Source organism: Dipodomys merriami, unplaced genomic scaffold (genome assembly GCF_024711535.1).
Source record: "Dipodomys merriami isolate MVZ:Mamm:240054 unplaced genomic scaffold, mDipMer1.0.p SCAF_19, whole genome shotgun sequence".
NCBI classification, from domain to species: domain Eukaryota; kingdom Metazoa; phylum Chordata; class Mammalia; order Rodentia; family Heteromyidae; genus Dipodomys; species Dipodomys merriami.
In genome coordinates, this window is record NW_027203270.1 from 22027942 (window position 1) to 22051137 (window position 23196).

General features: G+C 40.0%; 1 protein-coding gene across 4 annotated transcripts in view; it reads left to right on the top strand.

The window, feature by feature from the left end:
- Positions 1–23196, top strand: part of Tlk2 (tousled like kinase 2) — a 107413-nt gene that overhangs the window by 12390 nt on the left and 71827 nt on the right. For 3 of the 4 annotated variants that reach the window (XM_070027709.1, XM_070027706.1, XM_070027707.1), the window contains exons 3-6: positions 12618–12689; positions 15084–15153; positions 16308–16351; positions 17069–17164. In XM_070027709.1, the coding sequence (XP_069883810.1) occupies positions 12618–12689; positions 15084–15153; positions 16308–16351; positions 17069–17164 (282 nt within the window). The remainder of the gene's footprint in view (positions 1–12617; positions 12690–15083; positions 15154–16307; positions 16352–17068; positions 17165–23196) is intronic. The other variant, XM_070027708.1, reaches the window with a different exon arrangement.

Below are 23196 nucleotides of genomic sequence, written 5' to 3' on the forward strand. Positions count from 1 at the left end.
TCCCTTGGGTATTTTGTCCCAGTGATGAAAAGTTGGCTAACATAGACAGAGTAAATAAGTACGAAGCTAGGAGTCCAAGCTGTGTGTGTGTGTGTGTGTATATATATATATATATATATATGTATATATATATGTATATATATATATATATCTCTAATCCCAGTGCTTGGGAAACTGAGGCAGGAGGTTTGTGAGTTTAAGGCTTGCTTGGGCTACATAACAGGTTCAGGGTCATCCTGAGTGAGGTTTTATCTTTAGCACAGAGAAGAACAAAACAAAGCAGATATTATGAGGGCTGGAGGTATGGCTTCAGGGCTAGAAAGCCTACCTAGCAAGCGCAAGTCTCTTGAGTTTTATAATGCTAGTACCCTATAAGAAAACGGCATAATGGGCTGGGAAGGTGGCTCAGTGGCAGAGCGCTTGCCTTGCATGCCTGAGGCCCTGGGTTCGATTCCTCAGCACCACATAAGCAAAAAGAAAAAAGCTGGAAGTGGCGCTGTGGCTCAAGTGGTAGAGCGCTAGCCTTGAGCTGAAGAGCTGAGGGACAGCGCCCAGGCCCAGAGTTCAGGCCCCACGACCGGACCCAAAAAAAAAAAAAAAAAAAAAAAGAAAACGGCATAATGAAACTCACTGAAAATTACTGAACCAATAGAAGGGAGGGGGGAAAAAAAAGTAAACTAAGGGTCAATCTGATTAAAATACAGTATATGGACGTGTGAAGTGCCAAGGTGAAATCTCTGTCAGTAATGAATATACACTTAAAAAATTATGAAAACAGATCCTGTCCTGGCTGTAAGTACTAGTGGTAGAACAAATGGAGAAGGTGAAAGAGGAAGAATATGGTAAAATAATCTATATACGTACGTGAAAATTAGGCGATACAGTGTGTTGAGATTGTTTTAGGAAAGAGAGAGGATGAAAGAGTGATGGAAGAGCTGAGTCTGATAAAGGTTTGTTGTATGCATCTGGAGACAGGTCAGAATGAAATGCTCTTATACGACTAATGTATGCTAGGCACCAGTTGCTCATGCTTGTAATCCTAGCTACTCAGGAGGCTGAGATCTGAGGGTCATGATTCAGATCCAGCCCCGAAGGAAAGCTGTGAGAGTGCCTCCAATTAACTACCAAAAAAGCTGGAAGTAGCTGGGCGCCGGCGGCTCGCGCCTGTAATCCTAGCTACTTCAGGAAGCTGACATCTGAGGATCGAGGTTCAGAGCCAGCCTAGGCTAGAAAGTCCATGAGACTCTTATCTCCAGTGAACTACTCAGAAAAAAGCCAGAAGTGGTGCTGTGGTTCAAGTGGTAGAGTGCTAGCCTTGAGCACCAAGAGGTTCATGGATAGTACCCAGGCCCTGAGTTCAAGCTCCAAGACTGGCCAAAAATAAAAGCTGGAAGTGTCAAGTCATAGAGTACTAGCCTTGAGCACAGAAAGCTCAGACAGTGCCCAGGACCAGACAAGCCTCAGAAGATATTACAAGTCTGAAAGACATAAACTTAATCATTATATTCAAAGGTTGATTTGAGTATTGGTCAGAAAGCATTGACATCGCTGTGTATGAACAACTTAAGAAAAAATTACAATAAGGTATTACTATGAATGTCACAGTATTAGTGCAGAATGGCTGTTGCTGCTGCTCCTCCCCCTCCCCCTCCTCCCACTCCCCCCCTCCTCTTCTTGTTCTTCTTCCTTCTTCCTTCTTCTTTCCACCTCTTCCTTCTCCTCCTCCTCCTCCTCCCTTCCTTCCTCCTCCTTCTCCTTTCTCCTCCTTCTTCCTCCTTCTTCCTCCTTCCTCCTTCTCCTTCTTCCTCCTTCTTTCTCCTTCTTTCTCCTTCTCTTCCTCCTTCTCTTCCTCCCTCCCTCCTTCCCTCCTTCCCTCCCTCCCTCCCTCCTTTCCTTCCTTCCTTCCTTCCTTCCTTCCTTCCTTCCTTCCTTCCTTCCTTCCCTCCTCCTCCTCCCTCCTCCCCCTCCTCCTCCTCCCCTTCCTCCCCCTCCTCTTCCCTCCCCTCCTTCCCCCGCCCCTTCCCCCCGCCCCCCCTCCTAGTGTCAGTTGTGGGGTTTGAGCTGTGGTCCTGGGCACTGTTCCTGAGCTCTTCAGCTCAAGGCAAGTGTTCTACCACTTGAGCCACAATGACACTTCTGGTTTTCTGGTGGTTAATTAGAGATGAGTCTCTCGGACTTTCCTTGCCAGGGCTGGCTTTGAACTGTGATCCTCAGATCTCAGCTTCCTAAGTAGCTAGGATTACAGGCCTGAGCTACTGGTTCCTGGCTTTGGCGTTTCTTTTTCTGTTGAAACGTCTCACTATATAGCCCATGCTGGTCTTGACTTACACTCTTCCTGCTTCTACATTCCCTCCATTTATTCAAATACAAAAAAGAGTATATGTTTATATATCTATATATACTATATAATATTAAATACATGTAGTCTCTATATTATATATATATATCCTACTTATTGTTCCATTGTACAGTGAAACATAATTTAACCAGTTTCCCTTTGAAGGACATTTAGATTCACCACAGTGTTTTGTTCATAAATATAGTTCCGTAGCCTTGTATATAATGTTATTTCACACATATGCATATGTAACTATGGGATAAATCCCTAGAAGTAGAATTGCTGGGTCACAGGATATTATCATTCGTCATTTTACTAACTGTAGCTACACTCCTCTCCATAGAGAAGAGGAATATAATATATTATACTGTTAGTAACTGAGTAAGTCTATAGATAAGATCTTCTTATCTTATAAAATGTTAATGGGCCAGGATAAAGCTCAAGACCTCATTGAAAAATAAGTAAAGCAATCCATCCCCCACCCCAAAAGTCTTAATAGGGATGTGACTCAAGTGGTAGAGTAGCTTATGGCCCTGAACTCAAATGCCAATACCTCTAAAAAGCCTCAAAAACTCCAAGATACTATAAATGGGAAAACATAATTGTCAAAGTACTTGTACCCAACTATAGTGTTAATTAAATAAATTATAATGGTTTTTTGACATGCCAATCAAGAGCATCAGGCAAGATCAAAAAGCAAGTTCCAAGTATGTGGTCTATAAAGAAACACACTGTATATAAATCTTATTTTTTCATTTTTCATATTTAAATGTTTATTAAATGAAAAATTTAAAGAATTATCTCAGAATGTTTGACAAGAAATGTACTCCTTACCTTACCCATGTAATGTAACCCCTCTATACAGCATCTTCACAATAAAATAAAATAGGTTATCTCAGCAAATCTTTGTAATGAATATAAGAAAAAAGTTCATAGAAGGAGAGAATATATAAAAAGAAAAATTTTCTCTTGACTGACATCTTGCATGGTGAGTTCCAACTTGTAACATAAAGAAGCATTTCAGACAAAATCCTGACGATTTAGATTTGTTACAGAAAGCCATGCAGACCTTATGAACAAAAAAGTTTTATGAGGCAATGATAAATTAGCAGGTATATTATTACATATATAGAGACATTAACATCAGAGGAACAATGAAGTTAAAAAATGCTAAAGGCAACTAAATTATGGCATTTTTATTCATAATTCTAAATTCATATATTCAATCTTTAAAAATCCATATCCTCAGTATTTCCTACCTGTAACTTGTATCTTTAATGTAACAGGATACTCCTTAGTGAATAGGAAAAATGGAACCAAACATGTCATTGCTACAGCAAAACACTGGATTAGCAGACCCTCTCTTTAGCCTCAGAGATAGCAAAAGCTATCTGCAGGAATCCTGCCCATCTCCATTTCTTTCTCCATACCTCCCTTTCCTCCAGTGTCTTTTCCTGTTTAAGGCTCACTATGTATGCTCTTTTTTTTTTTCTGATTAGGTAACTTCATGTTTCAAAAATCTAAAAAGATAACAAGAGATACATAATGGAAAGTCTTGAACCTGCTACTTACTGTCCATATCTGCCACATTCTTAGCCCCTTAAGAGTATATAAATTTATAAACTTTAAGGAGTGGGAAAAGATACTATATAAAGGCTAATTGAAAAAATAAATGACAATATTAGACAAAAGTCTCAGAATAAGCAAAATGTTAATAGTAACAACAAGGAAAATTTCATCTTGGAATAAGGATCAGTGTATTGCCAAGATATGGTAGACATAAATGTGAGTGCATTCAATGAGAGAGTGAAGCGGGGGTTAATGCATGCATGGTTCAGTGGTAGAGCACTTGCCTAGTAGCAACCCAGTGAAGTACTGGGTTTAAATTCTCAATACTAGAAAAAAAAAGTGAAGCAAAAATTGACAGTTGAAAGTGGAAGTAGACAAATCCGTAAGCGGAGTAGGAAGCGGCAACATTTTCTCTCAATTGATAGAACAGGCAGGTAAAAACAATCTGTAAGGCTTGGTGCTGGTGGTCACACCTGTAGTCATAACTACTCCCGAGGCTGAGGCCTGAGGATCCCAGTTTGAAGCCAATGTAGGCAGGAAAGTCTGTGAGACTGTTACCTCCAACTAACCACAGAATGCTGGGAGTGGAGCTCTGGCTCAAGTAATAAAATGTTAGCCTTGTGTACAAAAGCTCAGGGACTGCACCCAGACCCAGAGTTTAAGCCCTAGGACTGGCAAAAAGAAAAAAAAAAATCAGGATATAGAAAACTTGCACAGTATTCACAATACACTGAATGGACTGTACCTAATTGACATTTATTGAATGCTCTGCTAACATTCAAGTGTACATAGAACATTTACCAAAATGCCCATGGACTGGGCTATGAGACATGTTTCAACAAATTTAAAAGGATGGAAACATTGTAGAAATTATTTTGACTACAATAGAAATAAATCAGAAATTGAAAAGCAGAAGGTACCTGAAAAATCTCCAACTATTGGAAGCAAAATAACATATTCCCAAGTAGCATTTGGGTCAAAGAAAAACTAAAGGGAGTTTAAAAGTATTGAATTGAAACATAAATGTCAAAATTTATAGGGTTCACTTTAGAATGTATCTCAAAGCTTCAGAACAGAGGTCTGAAATCAGTGTCCCAAGATTGTGCCTGGAGAATCTGGAAAAAAGAACAGGAGAAAAATGTTTAAAAGTTGAAATAAATTAGAAAACAAACCTAAATAACACTATATTTATGAAAGAAATTGGATTTGTAATTGTTTTCCCACAAAGAAAAGTTCAGATTTTTGGCTTTGTTGAGATCTACCAGACATTTAAGGAAGAAGAAATACCACAGATTTCAGAACACATTTGTGAGGTCAATCCTACTGTGATACTAAACAAGACAGACCAATAGGAAAAAAGAAAACTACAGTTCAGTAACCTTTATGCGCATACATGTACAAAAATCACAAAAAAAACAGCAAATTAAAATATAACAAGGGGGTTGATAGTTGCAGGGTTGATTTAACATTGTAAGTCATTGGAGTTCACCATATTAGCAGACTAGAAGAGAAAAGTTAAGCTTTATGTATCTTGCAATTGATAAATAAAAACCATGGCATAGTTTATGAATTCCTGATAAAAACAGGTAGCTATGAATTGTGGTGGTACAGGTCACAACATCACTTCTGGCTCTTTTGATAGTTTATTGGAGATAAGAGTCTCATAGAGTTTCCTGCTGAGGCTGGTCTCAAACTATAATCCTCATATCTCAGCCTCTGAAGTAGCTAGGATTACAGGCATGAGCCACTGGCACCTGACATGTAAGGTAGTTCTGAAAGTTCGAAAATACATATTTTTGCCTGTAAGCCTTTGTTCAACAGTAAGCTTTTCTAGGGCAGGGAGTATATCTCAGTTCTTGCTAATTAAATTTAATCTACTAACTTAAATAATATGAGATATTTTACTCTCCAGAAGATAGGAAAGGTGAGATTAAATAATTCTTGCTCCTTTTTGTACTTCTGGGTAGACTAGAGATTTTTCTACAATGTACATCACTGTATATTTTAGTTTTTTTTTTTCATAATTTGCAATTGCTAATAAAAATAGGTTGTTTAGTTCTTTCATTTGTATTCAACATTCTTGCCATTTCCTTTTGAAAATGAGGGATATTTGGTGATAAACTGAATAGTTAGATCTATCACATTGTTTTATTACTGTCCTAGAGTGAAAATGCTCATAATGGTAACATTAAAGACAATTCATGCTGGGATTGTAGTTCAGTGGTAATCTGTTTGCCTAGCAAGCTCAAGGCTCTGTCTCCAGTACTTTATCCCCAGTACTTTACCCCCCTAACTGAATAACTTAAAAATTTAGACATAGAAATATTCAAATTAAGTTATTGTAGTTATGTAAATAAAGCTCTTGTTTTCATTTTAAAACAATTTTCTTCATTCAGTTTTATTATTGAACTCTGTAGGAATAAGTCTTTGGTTGAGTCCTGTCACTGAGAATGCATGATTTGATTTGATTTCTTCTTCAGTTTCATTTGTTTTCTTTGCAACTTCACAAGATACCTCACTGTGACATTCCCTCATACAATGTGCTAATTATAGTTTTAAGACTCACTTTAAGGATACAGTGAAAGAAATACATAGTACAATGTTAATATTAAAGTATACACATTATTTCTATCATGAAACCTAGTAACTTTGATAACACAGCTTTATTGAGATACAATTTTTTTATTTTTTATATTTTGGGTCTGGTCATGGAGCCTAATCTCTGGGCTTGGGCGTTGTCCCTTAGCTCTTCAGCTCAAGGCTACACTCTACCACTTGAGCCACAGCGCCACTTCCGGCTTTTTTCTTTTTACTTATGTGGTACTGAGGAATCGAACCCAGGGACTCGAGCATGCAAGGCAAGCGCTCTACCACTCAGCTACCTTCCCAGCCCTTGAGATACAATTTATAGATTCATACATATGTCACATACAAAATTACATAATTAAACTATGTAATTCAGTGTTTTTTTTAGTATGTTGCCAAGTAAGTATACATCATCGATGCAGTTTTAGAACATTTTCATCACCTTCAGAAGAAATCCTATGGCCTTTCACTTTTACTCTTTTTTTTTTTTTTTGGTAAGGTCGTGGGGCCTGAACTCTGGGCCTGGGCACTGTCCCTCAGCTCTTCAGCTCAAGGCTGGTGCTCTACCACTTGAGCCACAGTGCCACTTCTGGCTTTTTTTTTCTGCTTATGTGGTGCTGAGGAATTGAACCCAGGGCCTCATGCATGCAAGGCAAGCGCTCTACCACTGAGCCACCTTCCCAGCCCTCACTTTTAATCTTTTCACTCCCTCCCACCCCTACAGCTGTCTTCAGCCTACCAACCACTAATTTCTTTTCTTTTCTTTTCCTTTCTTTCTTTCTTTCTTTCTTTCTTTCTTTCTTTCTTTCTTTCTTTCTTTCTTTCTTTCTTTCTTTCTTCTTTCTTTCTTTCTTTCTTTTTCTTTCCCTCCCTCCCTCCCTCCCTGCCTCCCTCCCTCCCTTCTTTTCTTTTTTTGGTTGGTCTTGGTGTTTGAACTCTGGGCCTGCATGCTGTTCCTGAGCTCTTCAGCACAAGGCTAGTGCTCTACCAATTGAGCCACACCACCACTTCTGGTTTTCTGTGGCTTATTGGAGATAGGAATCTCATGGACTTTCCTGCCCGGGCTGGCTTTGAACTGTGATTCTCAGATGTCAGCCTCCTGAATAGCCAGGATTACAGGTGTGAGTCACCAGCGCCTGCTCCTAATTTATTTTGTAAGTGTTCTAAACTTATCTATTTTGGATTTTCATAGGAATGGAGATATTTGCTATATGGTTTATTCTGACTATTTTTACTTTAGAAAAATATTTTCAAGGTTTATCAGTGGCTGTGTCTATACTCAGTTTAATTGGATTTATAGTGAATAATTAAGGATATTCCATATTTTTATTCTTTTTGAGTCAGTAGTCCTCTGTTTTTCAACCTGTTAGATTTTCTTTTTTTTTTTGGTTGGTTGTGGGGCTTGAACTCTGGGCTTGGGCGCTGTCCCTGTGCTCTTCAAGCTCAAGGTGAGCACTCTATCGCTTGAACCACAGCACCACTTCTAGTTTTCTAATTTTTTTTTATTGGAGATAAGAGTCTCATGGACTTTCTTGCCCAGGCTGGCTTCAAACCTCGATCCTTAGATCTCAGCCTCCTGAGTAGCTAGGATTACAGGAGTGAGCCACTGGCGCCCGGCTCTTTTTTCCTTCCTTCCTTCCTTCCTTCCTTCCTTCCTTCCTTCCTTCCTTCCTTCCTTCCTTCCTTCCTTCCTTCCTTCCTCCCTCCCTCTCCCCCCCTCCCTCCCCCCTCCCTCCCCCCTCCCTCCCCCCTCCCTCCCCCCCTCCCTCCGTCCCTCCCTCCCTCCGTCCCTCCCTCCCTCCCTCCCTCCGTCCCTCCCTCCCTCCCTCCCTCCCTCCCTCCCTCCCTCCCTCCCTCCCTCCCTCCCTCCCTCCCTCCCTTCCTTCCTTCCTTCCTTCCTTCCTTCCTTCCTTCCTTCCTTCCTTCCTTCCTTTTTTTGCCAGTCCTGGGGCTTGAACTCAGGGCCTGGGCACTGTCCCTGAGCTTTTTGCTCAAGGCTAGCACTCTACCACATGGGCCAAGTGCCACTACTGGCTTTTTCTGTGTGTCGTACTGAGGAATCAAATCCAGGGTTTCATGCATGCCAGGCAAGCACTCTACCACTAAGCCACATTCCCATCCCCAACCCCGTAGCTTTTATGAATAATGCTGCTATTACATTTGTATCCACATTTTTGTGTGCATATATTTTCACTTTTGTTGAGTATATACCTAGTTACCTTAACTTTTTTTTTTTTTGTCGGTTGTGGTGCCTGAACTCTGGGCCTGGGTGCTGTCCCTCAGCTCTTCAGCTCAAGGCTAGCACTCTACCATTTGAGCCATAGCACCACTTCCAGCTTTTTCTGCTTATGTGGTGCTGAGGAATCGAACCCAGGGCCTCATGAATGCAAGGCATGCACTCTATCACTAAGCCACCTTCCCAGCCCTCTAGGAGTAGTTTTAATCCCATAAAAATGTTACTGATCAGTCATAAATCCTGTCACTCCCCAATTCTTTGTTTTTGGGGTTTTTTTTGGTCAGTCATGGGGCTTGAACTCTGGGCTTGGGCGCTGTCCTTGGGCCCTTCAGCTCAAGGGGAGCGCTCTACCGCTTGAGCCACAGCACCATTTCCGGTTTTCTAGTGTTTTATTGGAGATAAGAGTCTCATGGACTTTTCTGCTGGGGCTGGCTGTGAACCTTGATCCTCAGATCTCAGCCTCCTTAGTAGCTAGGATAAAAGGTGTGAGCCACTGGTGCCTGGCGTCACTCCCCAATTCTAAAAGTCCACTGCAGAGAGAATGACTGAAAGACACATATACAATGCAGGTAGAGATGCTAAGCTTTTTTCCTGCTTTTATGCCCAACAAAGCAGCTGTTAAGTACTTCTTACAATTAGATAGTCTTTATTTTACTCTGTGTGTGTATGTATGTATATACATACGTATATATGTGTGTGTATGTGTATTCCTGTACTGGAGCTTGAACTCAAGGCCTTGTGCTCTTGCTTAGTTTTTTTTTTTTTTTTTATTACAGCTGACATTGAATAACAGCATATTGCTTGAATATAGCAATTAGAGATGGAGATTTATTAGAGATGGAGTCTTACAGATTTTTATACCTGTGCTGGCTTCAAACCTTCATCCTCAGATCTTAATCTCTTGAGTAGATAGGATTACAGGTGGGAGCCACCATTGTCTGCAACTCTTGAATTGCCTGTGTCAGTCTCCTAAGTGCTGAGAATACAGGCTCATACCATCATATCTGTTCTTTAAAATTTTTATTTATTTTTCATTGATTGCTTGATTACTTGATTGTAGTGCTGAGGATTCCCCTCAGGGCCTTTGGCATTATCTATGCCAGGCAAATGATGTACTACTGACTATATATCAACTCTCATGTGATTTTAGATGATATAACAACTCTGGGAACTGAGTTCTCCCCTAGCTCCTGTGCTTGTTACTGTTACATTTGCTTTGGGGCCAGTAAAGGTGGAGGTGGAGGTGGACACATGTAGGAGGGTACCACCTTAGATGTGTTATTTTAATGACATCTATTCTGCCCTATCCCTACCTCTTAAGTGTTGAGCCTCTGATCGTATGCCTTTCTGTATGGCAATATTCATCCTAGGTGACTATGTATGGATACTCTATTTCTGTATCATATCCACCTGTTAAATACAACTAACATTTAGTTGCTCTCCCCCCCTCCTAACAATTTCCTGGGTAAATTTTATTATAATCTAGTTTAATCAAATGTAGCTTTTCTGAAGGATTTCTGCCCATTTTTTCTTAGCTGTTTGTTCTGACCCTAGGAGAGTTACTCCCTTGTGCTCTGGTTCTCTGTTGTAAACTAAGTAACTGGTTTACTGTCTAGGAGGAGGTTTATAGTCTGGTCCAGTTTCATTAAACTTTTCTTCTATCACAATCTTTTTTTTTTTTTTTTTTAAGGGGACAGGTGCACAGGTAGAACTCAGGGCCTCATGTGTACATGTATTTGGTTACTGTGTTACACCCTCATCTCTGCTGCCACTTTTTATTTTTTTTATTTTTTGTGGGTTATGGGGCTTGAAATCAGGGTCTAGGTATGGTCCTTGAACTGTTTTTGCTCAAAGCTAACAGCCAGCACTCAACCACTTCTGGTTTTCTGGTGGTTATTTGGAGATAAAAGTCTCAGAAACTTTCTTGCCTTAGCTGGCTTTGAAGTGTGATTCTCAGATCTCAGCCTCCTGAGTAAGATTATAGACCTGAGCTCTAGGGTCTTAGCCATCTATTCTTTTTTTTTTTTTTGCATCCAGTCGTGGGGCCTGAACTCTGGGCCTGAGCGCTGTCCCTCAGTTCTTCAGCTCAAGGCTAGCGCTCTACCTCTTGAGCCACAGCGCCACTTCCGGCTTTTTTCTTTTTGCTTATGTGGTGCTAAGGAATCGAACCCAGGGCCTCATGCATGTAAGGCAAGCGCTCTACCACTGAGCCACCTTCCCAGCCTTAGCCATCTATTCTTAAGAAAACCCTTTTTTTTGGGTTATTTTCCTCAAGGCTATAGCTCTCTACCACTTTGAGCCACAGCTCCACTTCCAGCTTTTTAGTGGTTAATTGGAGACAAGAATCTCAAATAGACTTTCCTGCCTGAGCTGGCTGGGAACCACAATCTTCAGATCTCATCTTGCTGAGTAGGTAGGATTACAGGCATGAACCACCAGCACACCAGCACCTGGCTTTTAATAATATACTTAAATTTGTTAACACTATTGCAAATGAAGTCAAGTGCTTTGGATACTGTGGTCCTGTTTCTTCCCTTAGACTCAAAATACTCGTCAGGGTTTTGAAGACCTGGGACAATGACAAACTGTTTCTGTGAGTGAAGTCCTCTTGGTTTCTCTCCTATTGTGGAACCACTGACTTTGGAGGAATGGAGAGCTGTTGGTTTGTTGTGTTCTCTGTGCCATGCCTATAGTAGAGCCTCTGTCCCACAGTAGGGGTTTGACAGAAAAAGGAAGGCCCCTGCTTCTCTGAGACAGCTTTAGCAGCAAGAGTCTAAAGGCAGGAATGCTTGCATGTGGGGGAAGGGAGCCTTGTGTTGTTGACCAGGGCAGTCTGGAGCCAGGCTTAGGGGGGAAGACAGAAGGTAGTAGTATTGGTTTGAATACCATGGGCTTTTCCCTTTTTGAATGAATTTTCATATATTTTATTGAACAGATTTTACTCTTTGCTTTTTGGAACATTTCCAGTGTTGTTTTGTTTTGTTGTTAGTCCTGGTGCTTGAATTTTGGACCTGTGTGCTGTCTCTGAATTCTTTGCTCAAGACTAACATTCTACCACTTACCACTTGAGCCACAGCTCTACTTCCAGGGGCGCCGCCCTGCGCCCCCCCCCCCCCTCCGTTAATTGGAGATGAGTCTCACAGACTTTCCTGCTTGGGCTGGCTTTGAACTGCAGTCATCAGATCTCAGCCACACCTGAGTAGCTAGGATTACAGGTGTGAACCACAAATACCTGGCTTGAAGTTCTGAATACTTGTCTTTTTATATAATGTCACCAGTTCCTGAAACTTACGTTATTGTACAGTCAATCTCATGTAACTTTTTTGTTCTTTGGTTTTTCTTCTCAGACATAGCCTGTCTATATGGATTAGACTGGCCTCCAACTGATGATCCTTCTGCTTTTAGCCTCCCAAGTGCTGGAATGTAACCTTTTTTTTTTTTTTTTTTTTGAGCTTTTGTGCCTCCTTAAGCATGACTTAGAAAAGTACTTGCTTTATTGTGGTTCCTAACCACCCCTCATAAAGAACTCTTAACATACTCTTGAGCATCACAACTTCTAGATGCTGTTTTTATGATATACAAGGCAGGGAGAATTGATTTCCATGCTTATTTTCCTTTAAGAAGAATTTATAATGAAAATATTCTTATTAAGAACATGTGAAAGTACTTTAGAGGGAAAACCTGCACACGAATAGTTTGTAAAGCAAGTGAAATTAGTAAGAGCTAGAGAATTTTAATGTGGAGGGCATAGTTCAAGTTATTGTCAAATTGATAGAAGGTGTTGTTGCTCTTAACTTAGACATCAGAATCAGCAGGCTTCTTCTTCAGTTTTGTAGTCATTTTAAATTAAAATTTCTTTTGATTCTTTAAAAAAATTTTTCTTTTCAGGGGCCACTCAATAGTGAGTCTTCCAACCAGAGCTTGTGCAGTGTGGGGTCCTTGAGTGATAAAGAAGTAGAGGTAAGAAACTACATCCAGGCAAGACTTCTGTGCTTAGTCTGGGTTAAAAGCACTCTTTTTGCCTTCACAGACACTCAGGCATTGTTAAGCCTGTGTGAATTGTGTGCTGTTTGTATTTGTATAGCTTTGATGTAGTATTAATGAGTTTTTATGTTTTTTTTTTTGTGTGTGTGTGCCAGTCCTGGGGCTTGAACTCAGGCCCTGGGCACTGTCCCTGAGCTTCTTTTGCTCAAGGCTAGCACTTTACCACTTGAGCCACAGCGCCACTTCTGGCTTTTTCTGTGTATGTGGTACTGAGGAATTGAGCCCAGGGCTTCACGCATGCTAGGCAAGCATTCTGCCACTAAGCCACATTCCCAGCCCTTTTATCATTTTTATCATGTCTTTTTTTTGGGGTGGGTGGTTGGGCATAGTTGCCATCAGTAAGTATCAGCCAACTGCAGTTGTAGCTGAATTAAATTTAATATTCATATTTGAATAATAATAATTATTATTATTGTGCTGGTCCTGGGGCTTGAACTCAGCTTGGTCACTGTCACTGAACTTTTGTGCTCAAGGCTAGTTAGCACTCTATCATTTGAGCCATAAGGTCATTTCTGGTTTTTTGTTGGTTAATTGACAGGAAAGTCTCATGGACTTTCCTGTCAGCTCTGGCTTTAAACCATGATCCTGAGAGCTCAGCCTCCTGAGTAGTTAGGATTATAGGCCTGAGCCATCAGCACCCAGCTAAAGAACTTCTTGATGTTTGTAAATGTGAAACATCTTAAAGAACAGCCTCTAGGCACTGGCTGAATTTTATTTCATTTGTCAGTACTTTAACAGAATGGACCATTGGCTAACTTTAATAATAGAGGGTTATTTTGTTTGTTTGTTTGTTTTTGCTTTTTTCTTTTGAGGAGAATGGCATTGGAGTTTGGACTTAGGACATCAAAGTCCTATGCTCTACCACTTGAGCTGTACTCCCAGTCCTTTTACTTTTTAAACTTTTTCAGATAGTTTTAGGTTTTTGCCCAAACTTGCCTCTCCCTCCCACGTAACTGGGATTATGGTATGGACCACTATGTTTTACCTGTTTGTTTTTAATTTTTCCTGCTCAAATTTAAAATATTGGGCAAATACTCTTAACTGCATAGATATAGATGTGAGTAAGTCTGTTACCATACATAAGACTTGCAAATTCATTTGTTTGGCACATCTTTCCTTCTTGGAAAAAGAGTGTTGGCTTAAAGACTTTTATTTTGTTTACTTTTTTTTTTTGTGCTGGCTGGTAATGGGGCTTGGACTCTTCTTATTCCTTTTTTTTTTTTTTGTCGTGGGGGCTGAACGCTGGTCCTGGGTGCTGTTCCTTAGCTCTTCAGCTCAAGGCTTGAGCCCTACCACTTGAACCACAGTGCCACTTCCGGCTTTTTTCTGTTTATGTGGTACTGAGGAATCGAACCCATGGCCTCATGCAATCGAGGCAAGCACTCTACCAACTGAGCCAACTTCCCAGCCCAGACTCTTCTTATTCTTACTTAATTTTGTCATTCAAGGCTAGCATCTGCTACTAGAACTACAGCTCTACTTTCAGCTTTTTGCTGGTTAATTGGAGATAAGAATCTCAGGAATATTTCTGCCAGGGATGGCTTTGAACTGTGATTCTCAGATCTCATCAGCCTCCTAAATAGCTAGGATTTTAGGCATGAGCCACCAGCTCTTGGCTGGGTTAAGCACTTATAAAGTTGTCCAAGAGTCTACTTTATCCTATATTTGTGCTTTTAAAAAATGTTTTTGTGTTTTTAGAGAAAGGCTTACTGTTGTAGCTCACACTGACCTTAAACTTGTGGTCCTCCTGCCTCAGCCTCCCAAGTGTGGCATTATAGGCATGTACTATCACACATTTAACATTTATGGAAGTTTAACTTATATGTCAGTAAATCAAAGATGTAGTATTTTAAGCAACTTGCCAAAAACTGAATAGTATTCTGGACTTTTTTTTGGTCAATCCTGGGGTTTGAACTCTAGGCCTGGGCTCTGTCGCTGAGCTCTTCAGCTTAAGGTGAATGCTCTACCACTTGAGCCACAGTGCCACTTCTGGTTTTCTGATGGTTCATTGGAGATAAGAGTCTCATGGACTTTCCTGCCCGGGCTGGCTTTGAACCATGCTCTGTAGATCTCAGCCACCTGAGTAGTTAGGATTACAGGTGTGAGCCACTGGCACCCAGCTGGATTCTGTATTTTTTATTTTTTTCTTTGTCCTCAGAGCAAGACACTGATTCAGGAATTGTTTGTGCCAGACTCATCTCTTATATATTTGTTATATATCTCTTATATATTGTTATTTGTATGTGCTCTATTTTCCTAATGTAAAAAGTTTACCAAGATACTAATTGTGACATATGTGATATTTAACAGACTCCTGAGAAAAAGCAGAATGACCAGCGAAATCGGAAAAGAAAAGCTGAACCATATGAAACTAGCCAAGGTAGTATTTTACACCAATGGAAAATACTGAATCTTTATATATTTAGAGTTTTCTAATTCACAATAAATTATTAGCTTTTATACAAGGATTCCTAAGAAAGTTTTTATATCTCTCCACAATATCAGGCTGTTTTATAATGGGCTTGCATCCCAGACAAAATGGGATCAACTCTTTGGAGGCTGTTTTTCCTATTTCTTTTTTCTTTCTTTCTTTCTTTCTTTCTTTCTTTCTTTCTTTCTTTCTTTCTTTCTTTCTTTCTCTCTCTCTCTCTCTCTCTCTCTCTCTCTCTCTCTCTCCTCTCTCTCTCTCTCTCTCTCTCTCTCTCTCCTCTCTCTCTCTCTCTCTCTCTCTCTCTCCCTCTCTCTCTCCCTCTCTCTCTCTCTCTCTCTCTCTCTCTCTCTCCCTCTCCCTTTCCTTTCCTTTCCTTTCCTTTTCTCTTTTCTTTTCTTTTCTTCCTAAGACTGGAGGGACTCAAAATCAGTACCTGACACTTTTGCTGATTGGTGCTCTACCAACTAAGGCACACTTCTAACCCCTTCCCTCATTGTATTTCAAGCCAATTTTAGCTCATAGGTTTTTCTTCAGACCAAACTTGAGTTGTATACAAAAGAGGATACAGTTAAGTTTTAACCATGTCTTAGATTAGAACTGTGGTTTGTTAGTAGCCAAAATTTTAAAAATGTACATTGCTGCTGTTCCATGGCAATTATTTAGTTCAGGAATGGGGTCCATTGGAATAAATCTACAAAGATGATGGCTATAATGCCAAATATGTACTCAAAGAATAAATTGTTTGGCCCTTTTCACTTGTGTTGTAAGGAATAGAAATCTTGATCATTTTCATTGTTCTTACATTTTGGAAGGAAAATTCTCCCATAGTGACAAAATCATGTGTTCTTAGTGAAACAGAATCAATCAACTCTGTAGTTCCGTTTAGTGCACTTTGAATCTCCATTCTCATAAATTGAGATTATAGATGAGTTTTGTTCCTCCTCTTTGGCATATTTATAAAAGAAAGATTGTTTTTGGTTCATTTGTTATAACAGTTAAGCCAACACTTGGGTTACAGCAATGTGTACAGTTAAAATGCATTTTGGTTATAATGTTTTACATGTGCATTGGAAAAACTGTAATCACTTTGGTTTCATTTTCAGGGAAAGGCACTCCTAGGGGACATAAAATTAGTGATTACTTTGAGGTAAGTTATATTTTTTGGGGAAAAAAAACCTACAGTGAATTTTTAAAAACCTAAATCTGTGTTCCTTCAATGCATTAGGGTGCAATATTTTGCCTTACTATCATTTTCCCCTTTTTCTTTCCATCTTTATCATTTAATTCTGCCCCATCTCTCTTAATAAGAGGAAACTGCTGCTAACTTGCTAAATTTAAAATAGTTTTTATTATGTGCTTTGTTTGTGATGGTAAAAGAATTCACATGAGGTAATTTTTTTTCCTTGGTCAAATGAGGTTTTGTGTCTTTCAAAGATTAAGGTGGAATGATTTACTCTCTTCTTTTGTCCTCTTCCCTTAGACCAGAGGAATGTGTGAGAGCCCAGTGACCCATTCCTAGTGTTACTAAAAACAACTAACACCACTGCACCACTGCATTTTTGCTATGTTTATTTTGAGGCAAACAGAGAAAACACTCTTCTGCCATTCAAAACCATGTGTACTTTCAACTTTCTACTCATGTTTTCCATATATCTTGGTGTATTTCTGTGGTAGCTCATTCTTAAAAATCTCATTGAAAAGAGCAGAATTTCACTTACATGAAATTTTCTCTCTAGAGTAAGATGTACTGACTTAAAAGGGCCATGTATAATTAAGACCTGTTTGTGTATTAATCTTTTACTCTCCTTATCTGAAGCATAGTACTATTTTGAATTATTCATATCCATTTTTCCCTGTTGGCCAGTTTGCTGGGGGAAGCGGGCCAGGAACCAGCCCTGGCAGAAGTGTTCCACCAGTTGCACGATCCTCACCGCAACATTCCTTATCCAATCCCTTACCGGTAAGCATTCACCTGGAGAAATCTGACACCTGTTATAGGAGACCAGAAGCCCAGGAACACTCAAGCAGTTTCTCTTCCATTAATTACCCACGGGAAATGAGGAATGAAGGGGAAAAAAAACTTCCTAGTATTCCCTAGGAATAAGTGATTCCCTTACTTAGATTAAAATCTATATCACTAAGTTAACTTTAGAAAAAAGCTAACCATATTTACTCAGTGGAAGCAGCGAGGGGGTTTAATTGGAGATAAGAGTCTCATGGACTTTCTTGCCTGGGCTGGCTTCAAACCGTGATCCTCATATCTTAGCCTTCAAATCAATAGTGTTGGCATCTCCCCACCCCCATCTGGTTCTGAGGCTTGAATTCTGGGCCTGGGCACAGTGTGTGAGCTTAATTGCTCAAGGCTAATACTCTACCACTGGAGCCACAGTTCTGCTTCTGTTTTTTAATTGGTTAGAGATAAGAGTCTCCTTGACTTTCCTGCCCTAGGTGGCTTTGAACATTGTTCCACATATCTCAGCCTCTAGAGTAGAAAAGATTACAGACTTGGGGCACAAAACAGTAGGGTTGTTTTGTTGTTGGCTTTTTGTTTTTGTTTTTTGATGCTGATCTTGGGACTTGAACTCATGACAAGAGCTTAGTCACTGAGCTTTTTTACTCAAGGCTAACATTCTACCACTTGAGCCTCAGTTCTACTTCTTGTTTTCTAGAGGTTAATTGGAGATAAGAAATCTCCTGGGCTTTCCTGCCTTGGCAGGCTTTGAACTTCGATCCTCAGATATCAATCTCCTTAGTAGCTAGTATTACAGGCAAGATCCACCAGCAAGCAGCTAACTCTCTCTCTCTCTCTCTCTCTCTCTAATTTTTTTTTTTTAATGCCAATCCTGGGGTTTGAACTCAGGGCCTAGGTGCTATCCCTGAGCTTCTTTTGCTCAAGGCTAACACTCTACCACTTGAGCCACAGCTCCCCTTCTGGCTTTTTTGGTAATTTATTGGAGATAAGAGTCACAGATTTTCCTGGCTGGTTGACTTTAAAGTGATCCCTAAGATCTTAGCTTCCTGAGTAGCTAGGATTACAGGCTTGAGCCACCAGTGCCCAGCAATAGTAGGTTTTTAATTCTTGTCAAACTTACCTGTTTCTGTAACTAAATTCTTTTTCTTCCTTTTTATAATTTGGTCACCTCCTGGTATTTGAGTTGCCTCCAGAGCTTACATAGAAAGCAGGAAAGCTAGTATCATACACATTTGGGACTGGTTCTTTTCAGCCTTTCAGTGAGACCACAAATTCTTAAAATCATTAGACCTCCAATTAGTGGTTTTCAACCAGAGACAGTAACAATATTTGGAGTTTTTAAATTATATTTATTTAACTTACAAATACCCTTTAATCTTCACAATGATAATCATTATCTTAATCCATATTGCTTTTGAATTCCATGATCTTTAGCAATAAAACTATTTTTTACAAATTGGGTGATAGGTACATTTTTTTTCCTTTTGCTGTTCCCTCTCTCATTCCCTCCCATCACTGCCCTTGAGTTGCTTAGTTCATTTTCATCAATGTCCAGTGCAGTTGATGGGCCCCTGTGCTGTATTTTTTCACCCGCTTCCCACTGATTGTGTGCTCTGCTCCTACTTTCCTTCAGATGTGCATGTGTATGCACCATATATGAGGTAAAGAATACAGAGTTATCTAAAAACAATAGGACAAATTAACAAGAGGTCCTTTATTTCTGTATCTTTGGGTTTTTTTTCAGTATGCTTATTATTTTATATACAAATGAAGGGGTACTTGGGTATTGCAATTTGGTGCTTTTTTTTCCTCTTTTGGTTGGAGTATTTTGCTTGTTAAAAATATGACATCTACTGGGCAGAGGCTGAGTGCTGGTACATACCCTACAAAGTTAGGACCGTTGCTCTGTAAAGAATAATTATCTGATTCAAATGTTAATAGTCTTGAGATTGGTAATTACTGAACAAGCTAATGTAGGAGTTGGGTTAATTTGCTTTAGTACCTTTAGATAATTGATGTATAGTAATGAAAACTCCAACACTTTGTCCGTAATGCCGTGGATAGAGCTTTCATTGGAATCTTAAGGATTGGAGTTGCCACTATTGGAAGTGGTCATCTTGGATCTGTTTGTTTAGGAAAGTTGTTTTTCTTTGCTTTGTTAGCACATTGGATAATACTTCCCTTTTTCTGAGTGACTTAAGCTTTATATTGTTAAAGCACTTAAGATATACTTTAAAAAATTACTTCCTTCTCTTCATAGAAATATGCTTGTATTAGGATGAAAGTAGTTGTTGAAGTACATACAAAAATGTAAGTTAAACTTATGAAATGACATTTTTCATCACTGCCACACTTTAATAATGTTAAATGTATGTACCTGCTTGGATAGACTGAGGTTTGTTAGATAATAGCTGAAGAGACTGTTGTCTCTACTTTTGGATTTAAGCCAATTAAAGTTAGAAAATATTACATGAGCTTGCAGAATATTTGGCACAGGTAGGTTTTGTAAAATGTCTCAATGTTTCCCTCTTTTGATTGTATCAGTTCTGGGGCTAGAACTCAGGGCCTGGGCACTGTCACTGAGCTTTTTAGCTCAAGACTAGCATTTTACCACTCGAGTAACAATTCCACTTCTGGCTCTTTTGGCAGTTCATTGCAAATAAGAATCTATGAATTTTCCTTTCCTGCCTTGACTGGCTTTGAAGCTCTGTCTTCCGATCTCAGCTTCCTGAGAGTAGTTGTGATTACAGGCATGAGCCGACAGTGCCTGATCTCTTAAAATCCGTTTTTTTTTTTTTTTTGGTTTGTTTTTTAAAGTAGTATGACATCTATGCTATGTCAGTTGAAACATAATTCCTTTTATTATTTCTCTACAAACCTCCATAGCACCTCTTGTAATTCAATTAATAGCCTTGATATTTTATTTTACTGAAAAAAATAGTAGTTAAGAGGGGACATCCACATTCTAAGCTGCATCTGCCATGCTGCTTGCATCAGTGCCGGGCAGAGACCATGATGCTGGTAAATATCCTATATAAAGTCAGAATAGTACCCTAATAACAAACAATTACCCAATTTAAAATGTTAGTAGTGCTGAGGTTAATATTTCCTGAGGTAGCTAATGTGACTAGCTATCTTTTGAATTAATATCCTTATCTGCTTTTTTGAATGAGTGAACTTCTTTGCCCTTCACTTAGGTTCTGGTCCCCATGGTGGTATGTGTCCATTTTCCTTCTTGAGATTGCCACTAGTATTTAATGCACAGTTTATACTTCAACATGTTGGAAAAGGGGCTCTTTATTACCTTATACAAAATAACGCAGACTACTTTTCCTGTTGTCTGGGCTGTCCTGATAGGTGACAGTTTAATCTGCTTTTTTTTTGACTTAAACATCAAAATAGATAATCCATCAGAAAATCTTGTTTTTCCTTTAAAATATATTGGAGTCTGACCACTTTTATTCTTTAAGAACTCTGCATTATTTTCTAGCTTCCATCATAGACTCCTGTTTTTGCCATTTTCTGACACAGTTCCAGTTTCCTGGTCTGAAAGATAAGAAAGTTATGACTTATCATGGCTCTCTGTTCAGAATTATGCAGGGCTTCCTATACTGAAGCCCTCACATGGCCTGATAGCTCCTGTCTGACCTGTGCTGTGCTTCTCTGTCTGTTGTCCATGTTGTGTGTGGCGGTGATACACAGTCTCTTTGAGTACTGTAAAGTACTTTTCTGCTTCAGGGCCTTTGTTGCCTTATTCCTTTTTCCAGAAACATTCTTTTCCAGAATTGGCAAACTCTTCAGCAGGTTGTTGCTCAAGAATGACCATAGCATAGTTTATCCCTGGCCAACTTTTCTAAAACAGTACTTCTCCATACCTTGTTACTGTCTCTAATATGACTTTAGTTCTTAATTTTTCTCTCTCTCTCCCCCCATCTTCCCCCCCTCTTCCTCTCTCTCCTCCCCTTCTTCCTCCTTCCCTCCCCCCCTCTCTCACACACACACACACACAAACACAAACGTGCTAATTTTTATATACTTAAGTTTTTTCTTGATTCATATTTATGCTAACAGAAGAATACACTTGTAAGTCTACAGTATAATTCTTGCAAACTGTATCAATATAAAAAGCCAAGTGTTGCAGCCCTGCAGATGTCCTCCCTGGACTCTTTTCCTGCTGCTCACCTCCTTTTTCTCCCTTGGGCATAGCCACTGTCCTGACCTCTAGCAGCTCAGATTCATTTTTTTTTTCCTGCTTGTGTAAAAGTGAACAGTTTTTCACAAGTGGTAAAATAAAAAGTTCCCTTCAAGGGGCTAGGAAGGTGGCTCAGTGGTAGAGCGCTTGCCTTGCATGCCTGAGGCCCTGGGTTTGATTCCCCAGCACCACATAAGCAAAAAGAAAAAAGCCGTAAGTGGTGCTATGGCTCAAGTGGTAGAGTGCTAGCCTTGAGCTGAAGAGCTGAGGGACAGCACCCAGGCCCAGAGTTCAAGCCCCACGACCGGACCCCCCCCCAAAAAAAAAATGTTCCTTCAAAAGAATTGTTATTGAGGTGTGTAGAGGGCAAATGGTTATGTAGACCTTTTCTGGCTATATACATGTATGTTTTATAATAGCTTTTTTATTTCAATTTACTTTATTACTATTATTATTTTATTATTTTTTTGTTGGTCATGGGGCCTGAACTCTGGGTCTGGGCGCTGCCCCTCAGCTCTTCAGCTCAAGGCTAGTGCTCTACCACTTGAGCCACAGCACCACTTCTGGCTTTTTCTGCTTAGTGGTGCTGAGGAATTGAACCCAGGGCCTCATGCACGCAAGGCAAGCACTCTACCACTGAGCTACCTTCCCAGCCCCTACTTTATTATTATTACTATTATTATTATTTTGTGTGTGTGCTGGTACTGGGGTGTGAACTTAGGACCTTGTGTTCTTGTTTGGCTATTTTTGCTCGCGACTAGCTCTCCTACTTGAGTCATGCATGTGAGTTGGGGTGTTTTGCTTCTTAATCGGAGATGTGAGTCTTATGGATTTATCTGCCTATGCTGGCTCTGGACCTTGATCCTCAGATCCCAGTCTATTGAGTAGCTTAGATTCTTCCAGTTTTTTTTTTGTTTGTTTGTTTTGCTTTTGTTTTTGGGTCTGGTTGTGGGGCCTGAACTCTGGGCCTGGGCGCTGTCCCTCAGGTCTTCAGCTCAAGGCTAACGCTCTACCACTTGAGCCACAGCACCATTCCAGCTTTTTTCTTTTTGCTTATGTGGTGCTAGGGAATCAAACCCAGGGCCTCATGCATACAAGGCTAGCACTCTACCACTGTGCCATCTTCCCAGCCCCAGATTCTTCTAGTTGTAAGCTATGTCATCGAGGCCAGGAGGAAGAGATTTTTTTTTTTTCTTCTCCATGCCAATATTAGGTTTCGAACTCGGTTCTTCACACTTTTCTTCAGCTTTTTTGCTCTGGGCCATCACTCTACCACTTAAGCTATACATCCAGTTACTCCATTTTTTTGTTGTTGTTGTTGGTCGTGGAGCCTGAACTCTGGGCTTGGGAGCTGTCCCTCAGCTCTTCAGCTCAAGGTTAGGTCTCTACCTCAGCACCACTTTTGACTTTTTCTGCTTATGTGGTGTTAAGGAATCGAACCCAGGGCCTCATGCATGCAAGGCAAGCACCCTACCATTGAGCCAACTTCCCAGTCCACTCCATTGAATTTATTTAGTCAATAGCTTAGAATTTTATCTTTATAATCTTTTAAAAATATTTTAATTAAGTAGTTGTACAGGTTTTTTGTTTGTTTGTTTGTTTTTTGTTTTTTGGGTCTGGTCGTGGGGCCTGAACTCTGGGTCGGGGCACTGTCCCTCAGCTCTTCAGCTCAAGCAAGGCTGAGGAATGGAACCCAGGCTTTTTTCTTTTTGCTTATGTGGTGCTGAGGAATGGAACCCAGGGCCTCATGCATGCAAGGCAAGCGCTCTACCACTGAGCCACCTTCCCAGCCCCTGTACAGAGGATTTTAATTCCAATGGTAGGTTAT